This window comes from Hippichthys cyanospilos, chromosome 21 (genome assembly GCF_059441005.1).
Source record: "Hippichthys cyanospilos isolate Australia breed blue-spotted pipefish chromosome 21, RoL_Hcya_1.0, whole genome shotgun sequence".
Taxonomy (NCBI): domain Eukaryota; kingdom Metazoa; phylum Chordata; class Actinopteri; order Syngnathiformes; family Syngnathidae; genus Hippichthys; species Hippichthys cyanospilos.
The window spans coordinates 1,090,669-1,110,257 of NC_142389.1; the positions used below are offsets into that span (position 1 = coordinate 1,090,669).

The 19,589-nt window shown below is 43.0% G+C and overlaps 2 protein-coding genes across 8 annotated transcripts in view; both read left to right on the forward strand.

Moving 5' to 3' along the window:
- The window catches only part of triqk (triple QxxK/R motif containing), a 60,561-nt gene extending 57,883 nt beyond the window's left edge, over window positions 1-2,678 (forward strand). Inside the window, exon 6 of the transcript XR_015864058.1 lies at window positions 2,616-2,678. The gene's annotated coding sequence lies outside the window, so the exon portion shown is untranslated. The remainder of the gene's footprint in view (window positions 1-2,615) is intronic.
- The window catches only part of runx1t1 (RUNX1 partner transcriptional co-repressor 1), a 51,948-nt gene extending 34,438 nt beyond the window's left edge, over window positions 1-17,510 (forward strand). For 6 of the 7 annotated variants that reach the window (XM_088405542.1, XM_088405540.1, XM_088405539.1 and 3 more), the window contains 10 exons: window positions 2,616-2,753; window positions 3,676-3,917; window positions 5,002-5,091; window positions 6,402-6,583; window positions 7,331-7,605; window positions 8,565-8,662; window positions 9,478-9,706; window positions 10,053-10,121; window positions 12,090-12,280; window positions 12,882-17,510. In XM_088405542.1, the coding sequence (XP_088261668.1) occupies window positions 2,639-2,753; window positions 3,676-3,917; window positions 5,002-5,091; window positions 6,402-6,583; window positions 7,331-7,605; window positions 8,565-8,662; window positions 9,478-9,706; window positions 10,053-10,121; window positions 12,090-12,280; window positions 12,882-13,199 (1,809 nt within the window). In that variant the 5' untranslated portion in view covers window positions 2,616-2,638 and the 3' untranslated portion in view covers window positions 13,200-17,510. The remainder of the gene's footprint in view (window positions 1-2,615; window positions 2,754-3,675; window positions 3,918-5,001; window positions 5,092-6,401; window positions 6,584-7,330; window positions 7,606-8,564; window positions 8,663-9,477; window positions 9,707-10,052; window positions 10,122-12,089; window positions 12,281-12,881) is intronic. The other variant, XM_088405541.1, reaches the window with a different exon arrangement.
- Window positions 17,511-19,589: the final 2,079 nt, after the last annotated feature.

Sequence of the window (19,589 nt, forward strand, 5' to 3'; positions counted from 1 at the left end):
CTTTTTGTGTTAGCATTAAGCTAAATTGTGTTTTTGTCGCAAAAACTACCTGGTAGGATTGTTTTTTATTGTGTCTGTTTTAAAGACATTGGTTTGGAGTCTTCTGCTGGTTGTGGCGTTGTGCTAGCGCTTTAGCTCAGCACGCAAAATCAAAAACCGTATTCGAGCGCCGACCTGCATTTGGAGCAACAATTCAGTAAGTGCATTTAATGAGCAGCCGTAAGACTCCCGCGGGAGCGCATCCAAGTGCACGGCGAACACTTGCGGCCGCCCATCAATAATTTGAAGAGGCCGCTCGCTCCGGTCCTTAATGGCGGCGTCCTTCCGTCCATCAATTTCCCCCCGCCGCAGCACTTCGGAGAAGTCGTAAAGCTACTTGGGGCAAAGTCAAAGCGTTTTCCATTAAGTCGGGTCGATAGCTGACCGGTCGGGGAGTGTCCGGCTCGCCCGCCGCCAGGCCGCGCCAAATAAATGGACAAGAGAATGCGCGTTAAGCCCGCTCGTTAAAGTCTTAACACGCGCGCCGTGCCAGCTTTTGTTTTTCAAGGTTGTTTAAGGTGCGCCGATGAATTATGCATGGCGCGCCGTCATCCGCGTACGAGCCGTCAGGAATATTCGCATTCGTGCTAGCGGGTCAACGACCTAAGATTTTTTTTCTTTTTTGCACTGATTAGAATGTGATGGAGATGAATCCCAAGTATATTCATCCATGACAGGACAGTTCAATCCTTCACAGAAATGTTAGCAATGAGATTAGCGCAAGCTAGCAATGCAAGGCTTTTCATTTATGACCTACCTTTATTGCAGATTTAGCCTGCTCTTATTTTCTCCTTGATAAACGTGGTAACACTGTATTTAGAAATTTGAAACTTTTAAATATATTATCGGTCTCCATGTACAACTAATCCAAACCATATCGGCAGTGGAAAAAAAAACATGTCTATTTTCAAACTTTTGTATGCTGAGTGAAATTCTTGTCAGCGCGGACTAAAATTTTGATGATGAAAATCGAGCTCGACTTAACTTTGAAGACGTTAGCCGATTGCTAGCTTGCGAGCTAACGAGCCTAGAGACGCTGTTTATCCACGGTCTCTATTCAATCTTTATTTCCTTGTTTGGGACATGAAAAAAAAAGAAAGAAACTGAGCTATTGTGTAAAATGTGGCATCAGGAAAAATGCATTTTTGGTGTTTAATACGCATAGCTAGCTAGCTAACTGGCTAACGGCGCACCGTAGTCATACAGTTTGTTTTTGCAATTACCTTTTGACACTTTCGTATTGTTTTTGCAATTATCCTTTAACACGTTGGTATTGAGAAATAAATCATGTTTCTAAAAGGATTTCAACGGTGAAAAGCATAACAGAAGACGGAGGGCAAATTTGCTTCGTTTGTTTTCGTGTTTGAAAATATTTCTGAGGTTTCGACTTTTTGTTGCTAATTGTCGCGACCGAGCGACCCAGCACATTTTCGTCCGGCTTTATTTGTCTTGGCCTCTCGCGGACGTGCTATTACGCGCCCGTAAGGTCTTTTTGCGCCGTGATTAATCACTTTGGCTTCTCGTATATTTTTCATCATTTTTCATGCTGCTGGCGGCCGGGCCGAAAAAAAGTACAAGTGGACTTTCCAAATGTCCTGCCGTAAATCATCGTCATCCGGGTTCTTCGTTGCGCTCGCTCGGAGCAATTAAACGCGCGTCTTTCTAACGTCAAGATAATAAGTTTGCCCGTTAAAAAAAGTGCATATTAAGATCAGGAGGCTTGCCAAAAAGGACATTTTAGCGCCTGCGTTTAGCTTGAGTAGCGCGTTAAACGGCTTGGTCACGCTAACGTCAAGCTAACGGGCTTAAAGTAGCTTGTCTGTCACATTGCGACTTCGCTTTCTCGTCACAAATATCAAAGAGGAAATATGAAAAGATGACAACCTGAACGAAAATCGTGGGATTAAAAAACGGTGCGGTTATTATGTATTTTGTTTTTTATACTTTTGTTTTTTAACAAAATTTTGTTTAGTTTTTTGTATGAATTAATATATTGATAGATTTTTTTGCATTATTTTCATCTGTTTACATTGCATTTGTATTTTTTTCCCCTTTTACTCTCTCTGTTTAGTTTTTCATACTAATTAGTTTCATACTAAATATCTCTTCTTATATTTTTAGTATTATTTTGGTATTATGGATAATGTTTTATTCTTATTTTTTCTGTAATATTATTTTATGTCTATATATATATATATATATATATATATATATATATATATATATATATATATATATATATATATATATATATATATATATATATAATATACCTTTTGCAGGGATTTTTGTTTGGTTCTTTTTTTGAATGTAAGCAGAAGGTGTTGTCTATCCATCCTTTGTGCACGTGAGAGCGAGCGGGCCTCTGCAGTGCGTGCAGCAGGCGGGCACAGATGGCGCGGCAATGAGCAGTCGCGGAATGTCGCTCTTGTCATTCCTCACTTGGTGGCGCCGGCATATGCATCACTGTCACAACACTGTGCGCGCGCGTGTGCGTGCGCGCAAGTGCTCGTCGTCCCATCTGTGAAATGGACGCTTCCCTCGCCTTGACGCCGTCTTTGCGTTTCCCCCGGTAGGTCGCCCCGGGAAGCGCTCCACCATGCCCGACTCGCCTGCGGATGTCAAGACGCAGTCCAGGTTGACCCCGCCCACCATGCCGCCCCCGCCCAGCACGCAAGGAGCCCCCCGAAACAGCTCCTACACCCCCACCACTCGTGAGTAGCCCGCATTTTCACATCGATTCAATACATAGTATACAATGTGTTGGGTTTCCATTTATTTAATTGTGACTTTTAACGTGTGTGGCTTTGAAAGGCAGTGATGGTCGAGTTCCTGAGGAGGCGGAGCTAACTGACAATTTTATGATCTTTTTTTTTTTTTTTTTTTTAACGTTCCATCAGTGAACATCGTCCAAAGTGACCTCACCTTTTTGTAGCTACGACAAAGTTAGTTGTATTTAAAACGTTTTCTCACAAAGTACTTTACGTAAGTTAGAAGTCATTACCATATTTTTGGGTGTCATTAAGTAATACAGTAATTTCATGTACATTGAATTTCAAGCAAACAACAACAAAGAAAAGGTAGTTTTTCGCTTTACACGCGCAAGTTAGCATCAGTCACGACATGTCAAATTATTTTACAATATTTGTTGGTCATTAGTTCAATGCAGTTGTATTAAGTCAAAGATGTTTTTTTTCACAGTATAAATTGATGAAAAAGTTGGACGTCAAGCCAAACAAACAATACGTTATTTTCAGCTTTGTCACATTAGTCCACAAAAGTTAGCATCAGTCATGATATGTAAACATTTTTTACAATAAATGGTCTGTTTTGATATTTTACCTAAAAAGTAAGGTTTTTTTAAACTAAGTTTGAATAAAAACATAAGTTTTTAGCTTTATGGAATAGCTTTGTCGCAAGTTATCCAATGAAAGTTAGCGTACGTCAATTTTATGTTCACAATAAAAGGTTCCGTTCAGTTTGTTGTTTTACATCAAAAGTAACTTTCTTCCCAATATGATTTCGTATTAGTACAGTTGCGTGTTGCTGTTGCAAGTTAGCTTACGAAAGTTAGCGTGGGTCATTATTTCCATTATTTGTCTTGTTAATTTCATCTTTTTTCTGGTCCTTCCCCAGTGACCAACGGCAGCAGCAGCCACTCGCCCACGGCGGCGCTGAACGGGGCGCCGTCGCCTCCCAACGGCTACGGCAACGGGCCGGGTTCGTCGTCGTCGCTGGCCAATCAGCAGCTGCCGCCGGCGTGCGGCGCCCGGCAGCTGAGCAAGCTCAAGCGCTTCCTCACCACGCTCCAGCAGTTCGGCAACGACATCTCGCCCGAGATCGGCGAACGCGTGCGCACGCTCGTCCTCGGATTGGTGGTGAGTAGCCCCCCCCCCCCTTCCGTCCCTCGGCACCAAATCGAAACCCCGATCAGGAGACGTAAATGTAAATACATGTCAAAAAGCCGTTGTCACGACGACACGGCAACATTTATTTTTTGTTTTTTTTAACGATCCCCGTTGGGCTCGGCCTCCTTTTGGCTTTGCCGTCCGCGTTTGTCATTCCCCCGCGGCCGCCTCCGAGGTAGCGGCGCCGCTAATGAGGCGCTTTGGCGGCACCGGGGAGGCCGGCCGCAATCTGGGCCGACAGATGCCACAAAATTCAGCGCTGGGAAATGACGGCGCCAAAGGAGGAGGAGGAAGCAACGCCGCTCTTTTGTTTTTTGTTTGTTTTTTGTTTGTTTTTTGTTTTTTTCATCTTTCCGCTTCGGCGCGCTGTCAATCATCTCGTGGTTGCGCCTGCCGCTGAAGCTTGGGAGTTTGTTTCGCTTGAATAATGCGTTTTTTGTTTTTTCACACTAATCTAAAGCCGTTCTTCTCGAACAGTGAGGCCGAACAGGCTTTGCCTTTGCCATGTGAATTGTAATTGCACGCTCACGCCACCAGGTGGTGCAATGGCGCTCTCATTGGCTGTCTGTGTGGGAGTTTTTTAATGCTGTCAGCATTGCCAAAGACGTAATTTTACGTTTTTCCTCATAAATCTAGACATTCAATCCTAGGTTTGTATTTATTTGTATTAAAACGTTAGGGTAAGTAAAGTAACAATTGGAAATATGCCGTGTACGATTTAGCAGATTGTCATTCATCCATCCATCCTAATATATATATATATATATATATATATATATATATATATATATATAAATAAACACGAACTTAAAAAAAAAAAATGTGACAAGCCCTCTGTCTGCTTGTCCCGTGGCGTGACTGGACTTGCTTGATTTATTTGTTTTTGTCAAAGAAAAGAAGATATTTGTCCCTCTCAAGCCGTACATATGCTTCCTGTTAACGCGCACACACACTTTGACTTGCGCACACACTCTCCCAGAGAGCAATAATATTATCACTTAATGTCTTCCACATGGACTCATCCACGTGTGTGTGTGTGTGTGCGCGCGCGCAGAATTCCACGCTAACCATCGAGGAGTTTCACTGCAAACTGCACGAAGCCACCAACTTCCCGCTGCGACCTTTCGTTATCCCCTTCCTCAAGGTAAGGCCTTCATCTTCATCATCATCATCGCCTCACCACGTGTGAAAGGTAGTGGCTGTGAACACAAAATCCAAAAAACTTTAAATGCCCCTGAGGGGCAATTCAAGTGGATTTAGCGTCATTATTGGTTAGCATAATGTGCTACAGGAAAAGTATTAGTTTGATGAACAGAGATCCTACATGGTGATTTGAAATGGCGTTTGTGGTGGTACCTCTTGGTGGATTTTATTTACCAGATCCAGTTGGTCATGCGACATCCTCTGTTTCGTTTTGAGCTCATCTGCCGTAAAATATACGTGAAAAAAATCAAAAGGAGTCCCTACAAAACAGTTTTGTTTACTATACTGTCTGTATATCATTTTTTGAAAAAATAACTGCTACTTCAAGGCGTTCTATTGAACGTAATGAGAAAAGGTAGGACATTTTTCGGACCCATAATACAATTTAAATTAGATTGCTGTATATCGGTCATTTTCAGTATGTCACTTTGGACCACTAAAATGTGGATGGCGGGCCGCAAATGGCCCCCGGCCCGCAGTTTGGACACCGCTGACCTAATCGCAATAGGTAACGAGTGAAAGGTCAAGACAATGGCAGTGCTAGCCAGCTCGCATGCGCTCCCTCGCCAGATGCTTTACACGTCAGCCCAATCGAGGCAGAAACACTTTTTTTCTCCTTTTCCTTTACTCTCACTTCCCCCAAGTCTAAATTTAGTGTCTCCACGCTGCGGGACCTTCAACGCCAGCGAGCATATGCTAACCGCGTGTGTGCGCGCACCTATAAACGCGCACGCCAGCCCAGCTGCAACAATGGCCGCATGTCATGATGCTAATGTTAGCGCCGCGGGCCAAAGCAGAATTTTGAATGTTGTTACTTACAAGACCTCCTGTATGAACTCCGTCGGTGGTTTTCTCACGTTAGCCAACCTCTGTTGGAACAGTATTTCAAACTTCAATTGGAATTTGACACGATGCCAAGGTTGCGCTGTATGAACTCCCTTCATACAGCCATCTTACCGGACGTTGAATGTTTGAAAAAATAACCCTCTCAAAGGCACCTCACTTGACAAAAATCGTAGTCGAAAAAAAGTCTCGTATGAACTCCCTCAGTGGAGCCTCACCGTCAGTAGCCAGCCTGTTGTTCTTCATTGCGTTTCAAGAGCCCTGTATGATCTCCCCTTGCTTCTGCAGGCTAACTGAAAATTCAGAGTGGAAAAAGAGGTCCCCATAAAAAAAGTCATGTAATAACACTGTGGCTTGTATGAACTCCCTTGTACGAACTCCATTTAGTGTTTTTTTTGGCTCACGCAGGCCAACCTGCCGCTCCTGCAGCGGGAGCTCCTCCACTGCGCCCGCCTGGCCAAACAGAACCCGGCGCAGTACCTGGCCCAGCACGAACAGCTGCTGCTGGACACCAGCACCTCGTCGCCCGTCGACTCGTCCGAGCTGCTGCTCGACGTCAACGACAACGGAAAGAGGCGCACGCCCGACAGGTGCCTGCCCCGCCCGCCCGCCCGCCCGCAAACTCTTTTGCTTTTCTCAATAACGCATTCAATGCCAAAAGCAGATTTGTACGCTTTGTGAAGATTACAGACTAGATTTTTGCAGTTTTTGAATAGTTCAGACATTCAGTGCAGCAAGCGAGCAGTGATGTAAACATCCCTGCGGGTGTATGCATCCATTTTTGGAGGGGGGGGGGGCTGCAAATGTTGGAGGAGGAATGGAGAGGAAAGGAGCATATGGAGAATCGTGGATGAGCATTAGAATGCCATAAAAACAGCTCATTAACAAGTTCAATCTGTTCTTGTGGGGGGGGCTCTCAACACACATACACACACACACACACACACACACCTGGCCACATTCATCGGCTGCAACAAAATCCACCTGATTTGATGAAAAGCTTCTTGCAGCAAACAAAGTAATATTGGATAAGACAATCATATTATTGGGGGGGGGGACGAAAAGGTAGCCAAATTCATGTAGACAAAGTAACATTGTAACAAAAAAGTTTATATATATAATGTTTTTGTTTTACTAAAATTAACCGCATTGACCAAATCAACTCAAAGTAACCAAAATCAGGAAGTCAAAGAAAACAAAAGTAATACTGATAAAAACGCACCTTTAAAAAAATCGCAGATTGACCGCCAGATGAACGTTGCGATCGGTTTTTGGGGAACGCAAAGTAAGCGTTTATCCGGGCAAAGCGTAACGGCTGCGTCCGCTCCGCCGGCCAGGACCAAAGAGAACGGCTTGGAGCGGGACGGCGCCCCGCACGGGCCCGACGTCCACCCCGGCAAGCGGCCGTGCACCGTCAGCCCCGGCCAGCGCTTCAGCCCGTCCAACGGCATCTCCTACCAGCCCAACGGCCTGGGCCCGCTGCAGCCGCCGCCGCCGCCGCCGCAGCACTACCGGCTGGACGACGCGGCCGTGGCCCACCACCACTACCGCGAAGCCTACCGCCACCCGCCGGCCAATCACAGGGAGGTCCGCGACAGGGCCCGGCCTATCGGTGAGCGCCCGGACCGGGTTGGCCGCCTATCAAACGGAAGCGGCTTGTAATGAAAAAACACTGCCCGACGCACAAATCGCCGTGTCCGATTAAAGGTCCCGACGAATGCTTTTTACATCTAATATATTTGTGCATGAATGTTCTTAAGAAAATTAGCCGACAATTTTTTTTTTTTTTTAAACGTACAAATGGGCAAAATGTGATCAATGGATTTGCGGTAAAGCCTGTTGAGTCACACGTCTAATTAAAGGTCCTCGTGGATGCTTTTCAGATCTTGAATTACTTTGTGCATAAATAATGTTTAAAAACAAACAAATGGGCAAAACATCAACAAAGGATTTGCAGTAAACCATTTTAAGTTCACTTAAAGGTCTTGATGATTGCTTGTCAGATCGCTCATCAGTTTTTGGAACAGTAAGCCAAAATTATTATTTTTTGCTCAAAACAATCAATTTGCAGTAAAGCATTTTAAGTCACATGTCTACTGAAAGGTCCTGATGATTGCTTGTCAGATCTCTCATTATTTTTTACATTTATGTTCCTAAAAAAGACGCAGTGACCGAAATCTTTTTTTTTTTTTTTTTGTTCGGAACATACAAATCGGTAAAACGTCAAGAAAAAAAACTGCATGGTGTCCTAACCCAAATGAAAGGTCTTCACCAGGACTTTCTATCTCTGTGCTCTTGCTATGACTACGTATCAACCAAATAACGTGTTTCTGCTTGAAAAGTTGATGAAAAGCTAACATCAAATACTCCTTTTCAACCTGACTTTTTTTTTTTATATATCTATACACGAAGGCGCGTTTGCCATCCGAAAATGAACGTTAGCGCGGTTGCGTGGCGCTTGCATCAGTGGCGCTCACGCACGCCTCCCCGGCTCCTTTAAAGAGTCAGGTTTTAATGGCGTCCCCCGCCGAGCCCCGCTTGACGTCGCTCGCGTCTCCTTTGCCGCCGAAGGCGTCCACGCGGGGGGCCGCCCGGAGGAGGTGATCGACCACCGGCTGACCGACAGGGAGTGGGCCGAGGAGTGGAAGCACCTTGACCATGTAAGAAAAGTAATAACATTTTTTTATATCTTCTTCCTATTCTACTCGTTGTCCTCTGTTCATCTTGTCGGTCATTCCCTTTTCAAATGTTCTTTCGTACGTCGTCGTTTTTTTTTGGAAGCTAACACCTTGCATTGGGGAGAATCTTCAAATAGCTTTCAGGTAGCATACAAAAGACAAGGCGCTAAGATGTGAGCCCTGTGGAATGCCACAATTAGCAATCGGACATAGAAAGAGTTCATATCAAGTTGTTGTTTTTTTTAAGTTAAGATTAGTGATGATCTGAAAAATCATGTAATTGTCGCTGATTTTTTTTTTTGAAGGAGGGACTAAAGCAATTTCAAGATATTTTTTTTTTGATAGATTCAATAGACATTCAAAAAAATGTAAATACCTTTCCACCTGTTACCAATCAGCTAAAAATCTTGTGATCCGCCCAGATTTTTGATCATGTTGATCGGATCCGGATAACTTATCATTATTATTTTATTTATTTATTCTTTGGCATGCTTTCATTGCATGTATTTTGTCTGTTGCATCCCATTTAATGTTTTGATTTGGAAAAACAATGAAAATAGTCTACAGATTTACACCTGACTTGTATTTATCGTTACTTTATTGAAAATAATACCGTTGAACATTTGTATTCATAATTTGAACGATGCAATTTATTATATTGTTGGCCACTGTATAATTCCTTTTTTTTAACTTATATTTGGAGAAAAATTAATGTATCTTTTTTTTTTGTTTTTAGACGTAGTTGTTAGTAACATAGTTTTGCCAAGTTTGATTCGTGAATTGAGCGGCGTTGCGGTCTCCCCCAGCTGCTGAACTGCATCATGGACATGGTGGAGAAGACGCGGCGGTCGCTGACGGTTCTGCGACGCTGCCAGGAGGCCGACCGCGAGGAGCTCAACTACTGGATCCGACGCTACAGTGACGCCGAGGAACTGAAGAAGAGCGCCGCCGCTGCAGCCGCTGCCGCCGCCGCCGCCACCGCTAGTGGCCAGTCCAGGCAACAGAGCCCCGCCGCGCAGGACAGCCTCACAGCAGGTCGGTGTAGCATTTATTCGCGGTGCTGTTTGTCCTCAGAACTTACATAAAGAGAATGCGTTCTAGGTCCGATTGTTCATCGCGGCATTCCACAAGGCTCGCGTCTTAGCACCTTTGTTTTTTCATGTATTTCTATGCGACCGATGAATATTTTACCCAATGAAAGATACACCATTGCTGTGAGCTTCCAAAAAACGACGATTTGGATCTGGTATTCCACAAGGCTCCCTCCTCAGCCTTTTTTTGTTCTGTCAAAGTGGCCAATGAGTGTAGTAAGGGACTTTTTCAATGCTGTTTGACAAATGGGTATAGGCCAATGCCTAAGGACTTTTTCTTTTCTCTTCAGACATTCACAGGGAGCATCTGCATCGGCCTGTTTCTGGCTACGTCCCTGAAGAAATCTGGAAGAAAGCTGGTGAGTCATAAAAGTAGAACTTGACCCCGAAATGATCATGAACATTTTCTTTTAAGTGTAATGCTTTCAACATAACATACGACATTATTCTGAAATTATGACCTTTTTCTTGTGGGAAAAAATACCAGTCATAAAAATAGAACTTTACTCTGAAATGATCATGAAAATTGCCTCGATGAAAAATATATTTTTGTTCAATTTTAACTGTAATGTTTTAATCAACAATATACAATGCTATTCTGAATTTTTTGTACGATATATATTTATTAGTAATATTCTAAAATCTTGACAATCTTGTTAAAAATATTTCTTGTAAAATATACCTCATACTTCATGACATTTTTCTTGTATAAAATATTTTCACCCAGTAATATTTCAGTCCTAGTTGATTCTGAAAATGACATTTTTCTCGTGACAAATATGGCGTCCCCTGTACATTCAATGTTGTATTCAATTACATGAGCGCATTTGTGGGAATAGGCGAGACGGCGCTGACTCATGACTTGATTTTTTTTTTTTTTTTTGCGGGCCGCCGCCGCGGACCAGCGCAATTCCATTTGCTGCAAAGATGAAAGAAGGCGGCGCGCCCGGGTAATATGCATTTAAATGGAACCCCGTGTCACTTTCGTCGCCGGCGTTCCGCCGCGTAATCACAATCCCGCGCACGACGTGCACTTCGGGCGGGGAAAAAAGAAAAAAAAAAATCCTCCAATTTGACGAGCGCTCGTTTGACACGGAAAACAAACGCGCAATCGGAATAACAAGCGTAAGGCCATTAAGTTAAGCGAGAGGCGCATTTATGCTAAAAACGGCACATTAGCCTTTTTTTTGCGTTGGGCGGGATGAACGCCGGCGTTTCCCGCTGTGCTTTTGCTTTTTCCCCGCGGGGGAAGATTGCAAAATTGTTTTGTTGTTGTTAGTTTTTGTTTGGAGACAACGGCGAGCGAGGACGGCGCGCATCTGCCGGGGAAATGTTTACAGTTGGTGATAAATATTCAAGCGCGTTTCCCCCGCTTCCCGGCCGGGCCTCGGGGACGGCGCCGTGCAAATGCATCATTTAAATAGAAATTGCCTCATTTGCATACGCAATTAGTCCACTCGCAGGCTTGACGGAAAAAGACGGCGAGGCGGCGCCACAATTAGGACGGCAAAATGCTTTTGCTTTTGACAAGTGGAAATGTTTTGGCTGTAAAAATTGATGGGCTAGTTGCCTGTGCTTTTTTTGTTTTGTTTTTGTTGTTTTTTGTTGTGTTTTACAGGGATTTCTTTTGTTTTTTTTAGTGTTGTTACCTTAAAGATCGAGATACAAAAATAATGGTTTTGGGATTGGGGTTCCACAAGGCTCCTTTCTCAGCTTTTTTTGTTTTGCTTTTTCTTTCTCTTCTGAGAAAAGTTTGCTGTATTTTACAGGAATGTATTTTTGCCTTGAAGTATTGCTGCCTTTGGCTTTTGGTGTTGTTTTAGTGTTGTTACATATATACTTTAAAAAGTATATATGTTGAGGTAAATGTCGAAATGTTGAAGAGAAACTATGGTGATGCTTTTTTCTTTTCGAGTTCTGACCTTTTTTGTTACAACTATTTTGTAAGTAATTTAAATAATGAACTAATATTTTTTAATATATATTTTTTTAAATATGATCATTTCATACAAATATTTTTTAATACTTTAAATATTTTTTTCTCGTGTATTACTTTTTTGCTAATAGCTTACAACATTTTTCTCCATATTTTTTTTTTTTTTACACTTGTGCATTACATCATTTTTTCTGTACATTACAACTTTTTCCATATTACATTGGAGCCTTTTTGTCATGCAGTAAAACAATTTCCACTTGCAACTTTTTGTACAGTATATTTTTCCTCATCGGTTATGACTTTTACCTTGTATTTTTTTTTTTTTTTTACTTTTTCATTCCTCTTGAAGTTACGACTTGTGTATATTGTCTGTTTTTTTTCCTCGTTCCAGAGGAGGCAGTGAACGAGGTGAAGCGCCAGGCGGTGTCGGAGCTGCAGAAGGCCGTGTCGGAGGCGGAGCGCAAGGCCCACGAGATGATTAGCAGCGAGCGCGCCAAGATGGAGCGAACGGTCGCCGAGGTCAAGCGGCAGGCGGCCGAGGACGCCCTGTCCATCATCAACCAGCAGGAGGACTCGAGCGAGGTCCCGACTTTCAATTTTGGCCTTTTTTTGACCATTGTCCATTGATTGTTCATGTGTTTTTAGGAAAGGGGGGGTTATTTCGGCGGCGTTTTACTGTCATGCTAGCGGGAACACTTGTCTGCAGTTAGCTTGAATTTTTCCCTACAGCATACAGGAAATAAACAGGTACTTGAGGGGCAAAAAGAAGAGCGTTTTGGGGGGGAATGGAGGTCGTCGAGTATGAGGCGGTCGAGCGATGCTAATGATACTAGCCGCCAACGTTGACGCCATCGCTAATCACTGGCAACAGCATGCTATAATATCAGCGTGGCTAGGTTTATCAGTTAGCATAATTAGCAATTGGGACTTGATTTCAGGACAACGTTGTTGGGATTGACTTCAAAATAAAAGTTGATTGTCCAATTTAGGAAGGGAGGAAGGTTTTTGGGTCAAGCTAGCTTCAACACTTGTGTCTGCAGTTTGCACCCCAAAAAAAAAAAAAAATCAAGCTAACTAGCATGAGCGTAAAAGACCGGTTTCAGGCCTAGCTTGAAACTCGCAATGACAAAGAGTCACCTGCCGTGAAAAGAAAAAACTGAAAGAGAGTTTTGCCTTTGCGCAGAGCTGCTGGAACTGCGGGCGCAAAGCCAGCGAGACGTGCAGCGGCTGCAACACGGCTCGCTACTGCGGCTCCTTCTGCCAGCACAAAGACTGGGAGAAGCACCACCACGTCTGCGGGCAGACCCTGCAAGCCCAGCCGCCGGCGGCGCCGCCGCCGCCGCAGCAGCAGCAGGAGGGCGGAGCCGGCCCCGCCCCCGAGACCCCCGCCCCGCCCGGCTCCTCGGCCGGCACCCCCAGCCCGGCCGCCACCCCGCCCTCCGCCCCTCGCCCGTCCACGCCGGGCACCCCGTCCCCGTCCTCCGCCCCGGACGCCCACTAGGGGGCGCCCCCGTGGTACGCTGAGCTAACGGCCGTGTGGGTCACATTGACCCGCCTTGACTTGAATAGCAAAGATATTCTTTGTCGCCAACGAATGAATGTAAATAAGGCGGGCCCCGACGTGCGGCGGTCCCGCCCCTTCTTGGTGTTAATGTGCCGTGTTTTTCTTGTAAATAAGCCCAGGAAGCAGCCTTGCACCGTCCCGCCCCGCCCCGCCCCGCCCCGCCCCCCCTCCATCTGAGTCAACCACTGACGCAAAGTTCCAACAAACTCTGCAAGTATTTTGGACACGCGTGCAGCCAAATTGCCTCTTTTTGTTGCTTATTATGCAGAGCGTTCTCCCCGGAGGAAAACCGGCGCGTCGTCGTCGTCGTGGCGTGGCGTGGCGTGTTCCATTTCGATCACTTTGCTTTTAACTCATTTAATCCCAAAGACGTTTTATTCGATTTTTTTTAAGAGGTTAAATCAGGCACTTTTTTTTAAATGTTTTTTTTTTTTTCCAAGGGTCTTTCTAAAAATGACTCACGAATTTGAATCAAGCAGAAATTAAGTTGTAAAGTTACTGTTGACAAATCACTTCGGTATGATTGATTATTTTAGTGCCGAAGTACTTAAGAAATCTATTAGTACCAATATAATCCAAAATCCATTACGGTCGTATGAAATCAAATATTTGAAGTATTTCAAGTATTAACGTAATTATTAATGTATAACAACAATTAACTAAAGTAATCTATTACTTTATTAATTAATAATCAAGCATTAAGGTAATGATTAATGTATAACACTAATTACTGTAACTACAGTAATCTATGACTTTAATCATTAGTAACAGCCATTGTTAGACACGCCTTTAGATAGATATCAAAAAGATATCAATAAGTATTTAACAAGATTTAATATCTGTACTCTTTAAAAAAAAAAAAAAAAACGTAAAAATACATCTTTGGTATTGAACGAGTTAATTCCAGAAGAGGATTACGGCCAGTAGGGGGGGGGGGGGTTCTCACTTATCTCGTACTACTCTAAAAACTTTGAATTCTGACTTTAAAGTGAGAATTGTGACTTGTTTGGTCCCATTTCAGACAATAAACAGAATTTTTGTCAACAGCGTTTTTGTCAAAATTGCTCAACTTTGAGCGCAAACCGCCAAGTGGCAATTGTGTGGAGGGAGAATACTTCTCACTTTACATCCTGGCTTCGAGGTGAGACTATGTCAGAGTTCTGACCGCGAATGACGTCTCAATCCTAGTATAATTCCAAAATGTGACTACAAAATGAGAATGCGTGGGATAAATGTGAGAATCCTGCCGCCATTTTTTTTTTTCTTCGGTCCTAATCCTCTTGCAGTTGTCGCGCGGCGTCAATTGAAATCCTGCTTCACGAGCGCAAATAGGACAAAGTTGAGCAAAAGGATCTTTGACGCAGATAGCCGTCATCGGCAGTCGATGAGTGGGTTCGCCGGACGCGTGGATTCTGGCCCGCTGTCGTATTGTTCCGCGTCCTTGCCGCGATTCGAATTTTGAAGTTTTGTGGTTGCCTCAGACGGACCCCAGTCTGTTTTTTTTTTTTGCCTTTCCTGATCGGATTACTACTTTCCTCTTTGGATTTTGGACATTTTTCCACCAATGGACGGACGGACGGGATATTCTTCAATCTTTTTTTTTTCCCCCCCAAGACTTTGAATGGAATACCGAGCAATTTGTCTCATAGGTCCATGACCTATGACCTATGACGGACGTCGGACGTTTCCCGAACACAACAAGTTGGCCAATTTCGGAATATTTAAAAAAAACAAACTCACGGACGTTTTGGATACGCAAGAAATGAGACGGTTTTCTCGCAATTTTTCCTGTCCACTCTTGGGACTTTCCTTTCTACGGTGGCCCGAACCATTATTTATTTTTTACTATTTTGACAACGGCCGTCACAACAAGCAAAGAAATTTCATTTGGTCACGCTGCTTTCACATCGTGTATGAACTAGCTTAACGCGAAAAAAAAACGCCTGCGTAATCTCAGTGCTGCTACTTGAATCCGAGCCAGATTTTTTTTCCCTCCCTGAGAACTAGCGCAAAAATGCGGGAAAAAAATCGCGGAATTATCGCAGATGTTCCTTTTAAAACCCGCTCAATTGTTTTCATACGGTTAGCTTATTCGGTTTTTACTTGGCAGAATGTACTTTTTTTTTCGTCCGCCGTTTTTAACGCGATAACGTAAGCGCTTTTCTCGGGATAACAGCGGTGCATGACTGGACGTTTTGCTAGATCTTTCTTATTTTGTAGAAAAACGACAAAACTCTGAGGAAAAAAAGTGTATCGTAACAAAGGTAACTTTGAAAATGGCGGGCACTCTGACAGCTTTAACAACGCATCGCGCCAGGTAACACACACAACACAAACACACATTGAAAACAGCCAAAGATCCACACCGAGGACCAAATCCTAATTGTTTGTTTTTGCCGATTAAAATGGTCAGGTTTGGTGTGCAATGAGTGACTGTGGTTTCCAGCAATAATTTTCAAAATTGTGGCGACGTTTTTTTTCCGATTCAGAAATCCTATTTGTTTAGCTTTAAATAGCATTTTTTTTTCTTTACAATTTTTATGAGGGCACAAGTATTGAGTTTTCGTAACAGTAAAAATTGATTTTTGACATCAATAGTTGACTTTTAATAAAGTCCAGAATAATTTTCGCAAACATTTTCTCATAATCGCGCCGAAAACAAAGGAATGAGATTGCGACCTTGGATTTTCGGCACGTTGTTGTACAACGGACAGCGGAGAAAAAGCAGGAAAAATAAAAATCATCACTCCGGTCCCATTCCATGAGCTTTGACGTCAAAATCCGTCAATGGCAGTGAATGAGTTAGCAAATTTTTCTCCTGTTTTTTTCCTTTCAATGTGGCCCTCGTACGCTTTTTCGTAAAATGTCGTTTGTTTACATTTTTGTTTCCATGCTTTTTAGAGCCCTAATTAGCTTTGCCGCGACTTGCTATGTACCTGACGCACGCAAACATGTCTTGGTGCCACACACACTCACGCACACACAAATACACAAGGCATGCATGCACGTGCAACAAAATGTGACCTCAAATTAACCTTGTTCCGACATTTCTGCATTGCTTAAAAATGTCCAAAAAGGCGTCTTTGGCGCCTCTGAAGCTGTGAAAAACGGAACGTATTTGTTTCTGTGTAGTGACAAAAGTCAAAAAAAAAAAACCTACTACTTAAAATCTTTGATGTTTTGCCGCTGCAAGTTTCACTCTACCTCTTTGCCGCAAGTTCTGGGCTCATTGTCGTCGAAATAAAAAAACCAAAAGGTCACAAGGAGAACAGAAATGTTACAATTTTGAAAAAACCCAAAGTCCAAGCTCATACAGCTGTGCTAAACCATATCGCCACTTGCTAACAATGCAGACCTCATCCATAATTCAATACCATTTTTTTTTGTCCCGAGAGGATTTTTTTTGGGGGGGGGCACGTGTTGATGTTTCTCTGACATTCTTAAAAAAAAAATTCCCCACAACTTCTGAAAAAAAATTGGTAATGTCACGTAAAGTTGTGATGTTAGGAGAACAAAAGACGGAACTATAAAGCGCTTCTCATTTTCTCCACAAACAAGATTTTTTTTTTTTTACTGACCTGTACACAAAGTCAGGAAAAGTTTTGGTAGCATTAATGGTCATTAAAAAAATTGCAAAATTTTGCTGTAATAATGTGAGTTTTGTGAAAATTTTTATTTATTTCTTGTAAAAATATGACTTTATTCAGGTAACACGACAACCTTCTTAGTCAAAATATTTTTCCCGTGAACAAAATGTTAGATTTATTCTCATAACATCACAACTTCTGTCATCTTAACGTTTTTTTTCCTAATGAAAAACAAACTCATTTTTGTTCTTGTTTTTTCAAAATAAGCCCAAGTTTTGTTCCTCAAAAGTCCCTCAAAATGTTCGAAGGCCGTAGCATGAATCCCATTCATGGAATGGGAGGGTTTATTTTTATTTAATTTTTCAAGAAATTCATTTAAAAAAAAAAAAGTGCTTGTGCAATACTTACTTCAGACCGCAGGGGGCGAGAGCGTTTGCAGTCTACTATGTCAGAACTGTGGTTTTCTTGTCCACTTGGTTTTTGCGGTTTTCGGGTTGTATGTAATTTTTCTTACTTTTCCTTTTTTGTCGTTCTTGTTGCGATAATGATGACTATTACGTTTGGGGACTGTAAACTAAATGCTCTGTCAGTCTGTGAAACTTTGCAGTATCATTCTGGTATTGACGTTCTCTTTACGGTGTAATAAAATATCTTATCTGTTTTTTTTTTCTTTTGTTTTGCTACTTCGAGCTGCTTCTTGCTAGCATATATATATATATATATATATATATATATATATATATATATATATATATATATATATATATAGATATAGATATAGATATATATACTTTTATTTATCTTATTCCCAAAACCACCTGGTGTGTTTTTTTTTTTCTTGTGCGCTTTTTTGTGCGCATTCCTCCACTCAAAAGCTCATTTTGAGCGTCTTATCGCGGCGCGGCGCGCACGGACGATTGAACGGCGAGGTCACGGCAGCGGATGATGATAACAATGCCAAAATGGATTTTCCCGCTACAGCCGCACGATTCGAAGGCCTCGCTTCTTCTGCGTGGCATTTGTCATGGCGGCGCGTGATAAGTGGCGAACGGAGCGCTTGATGGGATAAAGATCAAGCTACCTTTGAAAAGAAATGCCTCAGCCCAAATAAATGGCGTTTTTGTCCTCATTAAGTTACGCAAGGTGCCACAAAAAACCAAATGCCTTCCCGCTCCAACAGAGGTGTCAATTATTAAACACTTTGCTCTTCAATAATAGATGCCTCACCTCCAATAAATGCCATTTTCTTCCCTCCTCTGTGAGAAATATCGAGTGCTGCCACTCACAGAGGTGCGATTTCCAAATAGCGTCTTAATAGAAACCCTGCCTAATTTTTCACCATAACTCGGAAAAAGTAAAGGCCTCGCCCCAAATGAAGTCCCATCATTCCCACTTGAAAGATAAACACAGTGCCACGAGAAACCAAAAAAGGCACCTCAATTTATTTACTTATTGGAGTGCCGTGCTTGGCCAGATTCACCGGTCCACTCGCGGAAATAAACGCCTCACCTCAAATAAATATTCCCTCACTTAATAAATGTCACATGATGTTCCTCAGGGATACAATTGCGACTTCCAGGCTTCTAAATCTCTTAATGTGTGTGTCTGGCCTTCCAGCATTAAAAAAAAAAAAAAAAACTCAACTCTGAAAAGATCATCAAATAAAACACCAGTTGCCGCCACAATTAATACTCGAATACACACGACGCCTCCATTTAATAGCCAGATGTCAGCAGTCGGACAAATAAACACCTCACCGCAAACGGAACGCTTGAGGCGAAAGATAACTTTCATAAATGCCGCGCTCCAATTAATTTCCCAGACTAGCTTTGTCCTAAATAGAGACAACCCTTCACATACATTCCCATGCTCATTACTGCCCCCTACAGGACACAATGATACTCGGCAGCACATCTGGCTGAAGGACGTCCAGCAGGCATCCTCGCCGTTTGGCAGATGTTGCCGCCGTTAAGCCTGCGGCGCCGCGGGCAAGACGCCGTCTAGAAAAAGCTGGCGTCCAGATGCTACGTTGCGGGCTCCCCTTCGCCCCTCCCCGCCATTAGCGCCGGCCGCGCTCCGCCGACCCTCGCATGACCCGGAGGCGCTCGCTGTCAATCGCAGAAGCCTGATTCTGCAGCTTTTAGATTTTGTTGGAAAAATAAACGCCTCACCTCAAATAACACCCTTGGAGAAAAGCAATGTCCACTTCGAAGGGCTCTTTAATAACTACGTACCGGTCCGTCTTTGTAATTGATTCTATGCCTCCATTTTTGAGCGTGTTTTGTATCTTGAAAAATAAATGCCTCACCTCAAGCAACTCCTCCCCCCTCCCCTCCCTGAACACCAACATGTGGTGCTATTAGGGCACCATAATTGCCAAAATAGTGACTTTCGCTCAAATTATCTGTATGCCAACCACTGAAATAAACACCTCACCTCAAATAAATGGCTGCATACAAAAAACATACCTTGAATCAACTGCCATAATTATACACCTTAACCCCTCAAGCCAAGAAAAAAAAATGTGCTGGCCTTTAGTTATTAAATAGCAAACTCCTGACTCACAGATGCCATGACCTCATTAAGTGCCAGGAAAACACCGCCACCTGACAAAACGCCTTACCCCGAAGAAACTTTTTATTTGCTGGGATCAAAGATTGTGCAAAAACATTACAAAATGCGACTGTGTTATTTTAAACATGCCCAGATAACATTCCCCTCTCTAATAAACACTGTCTCT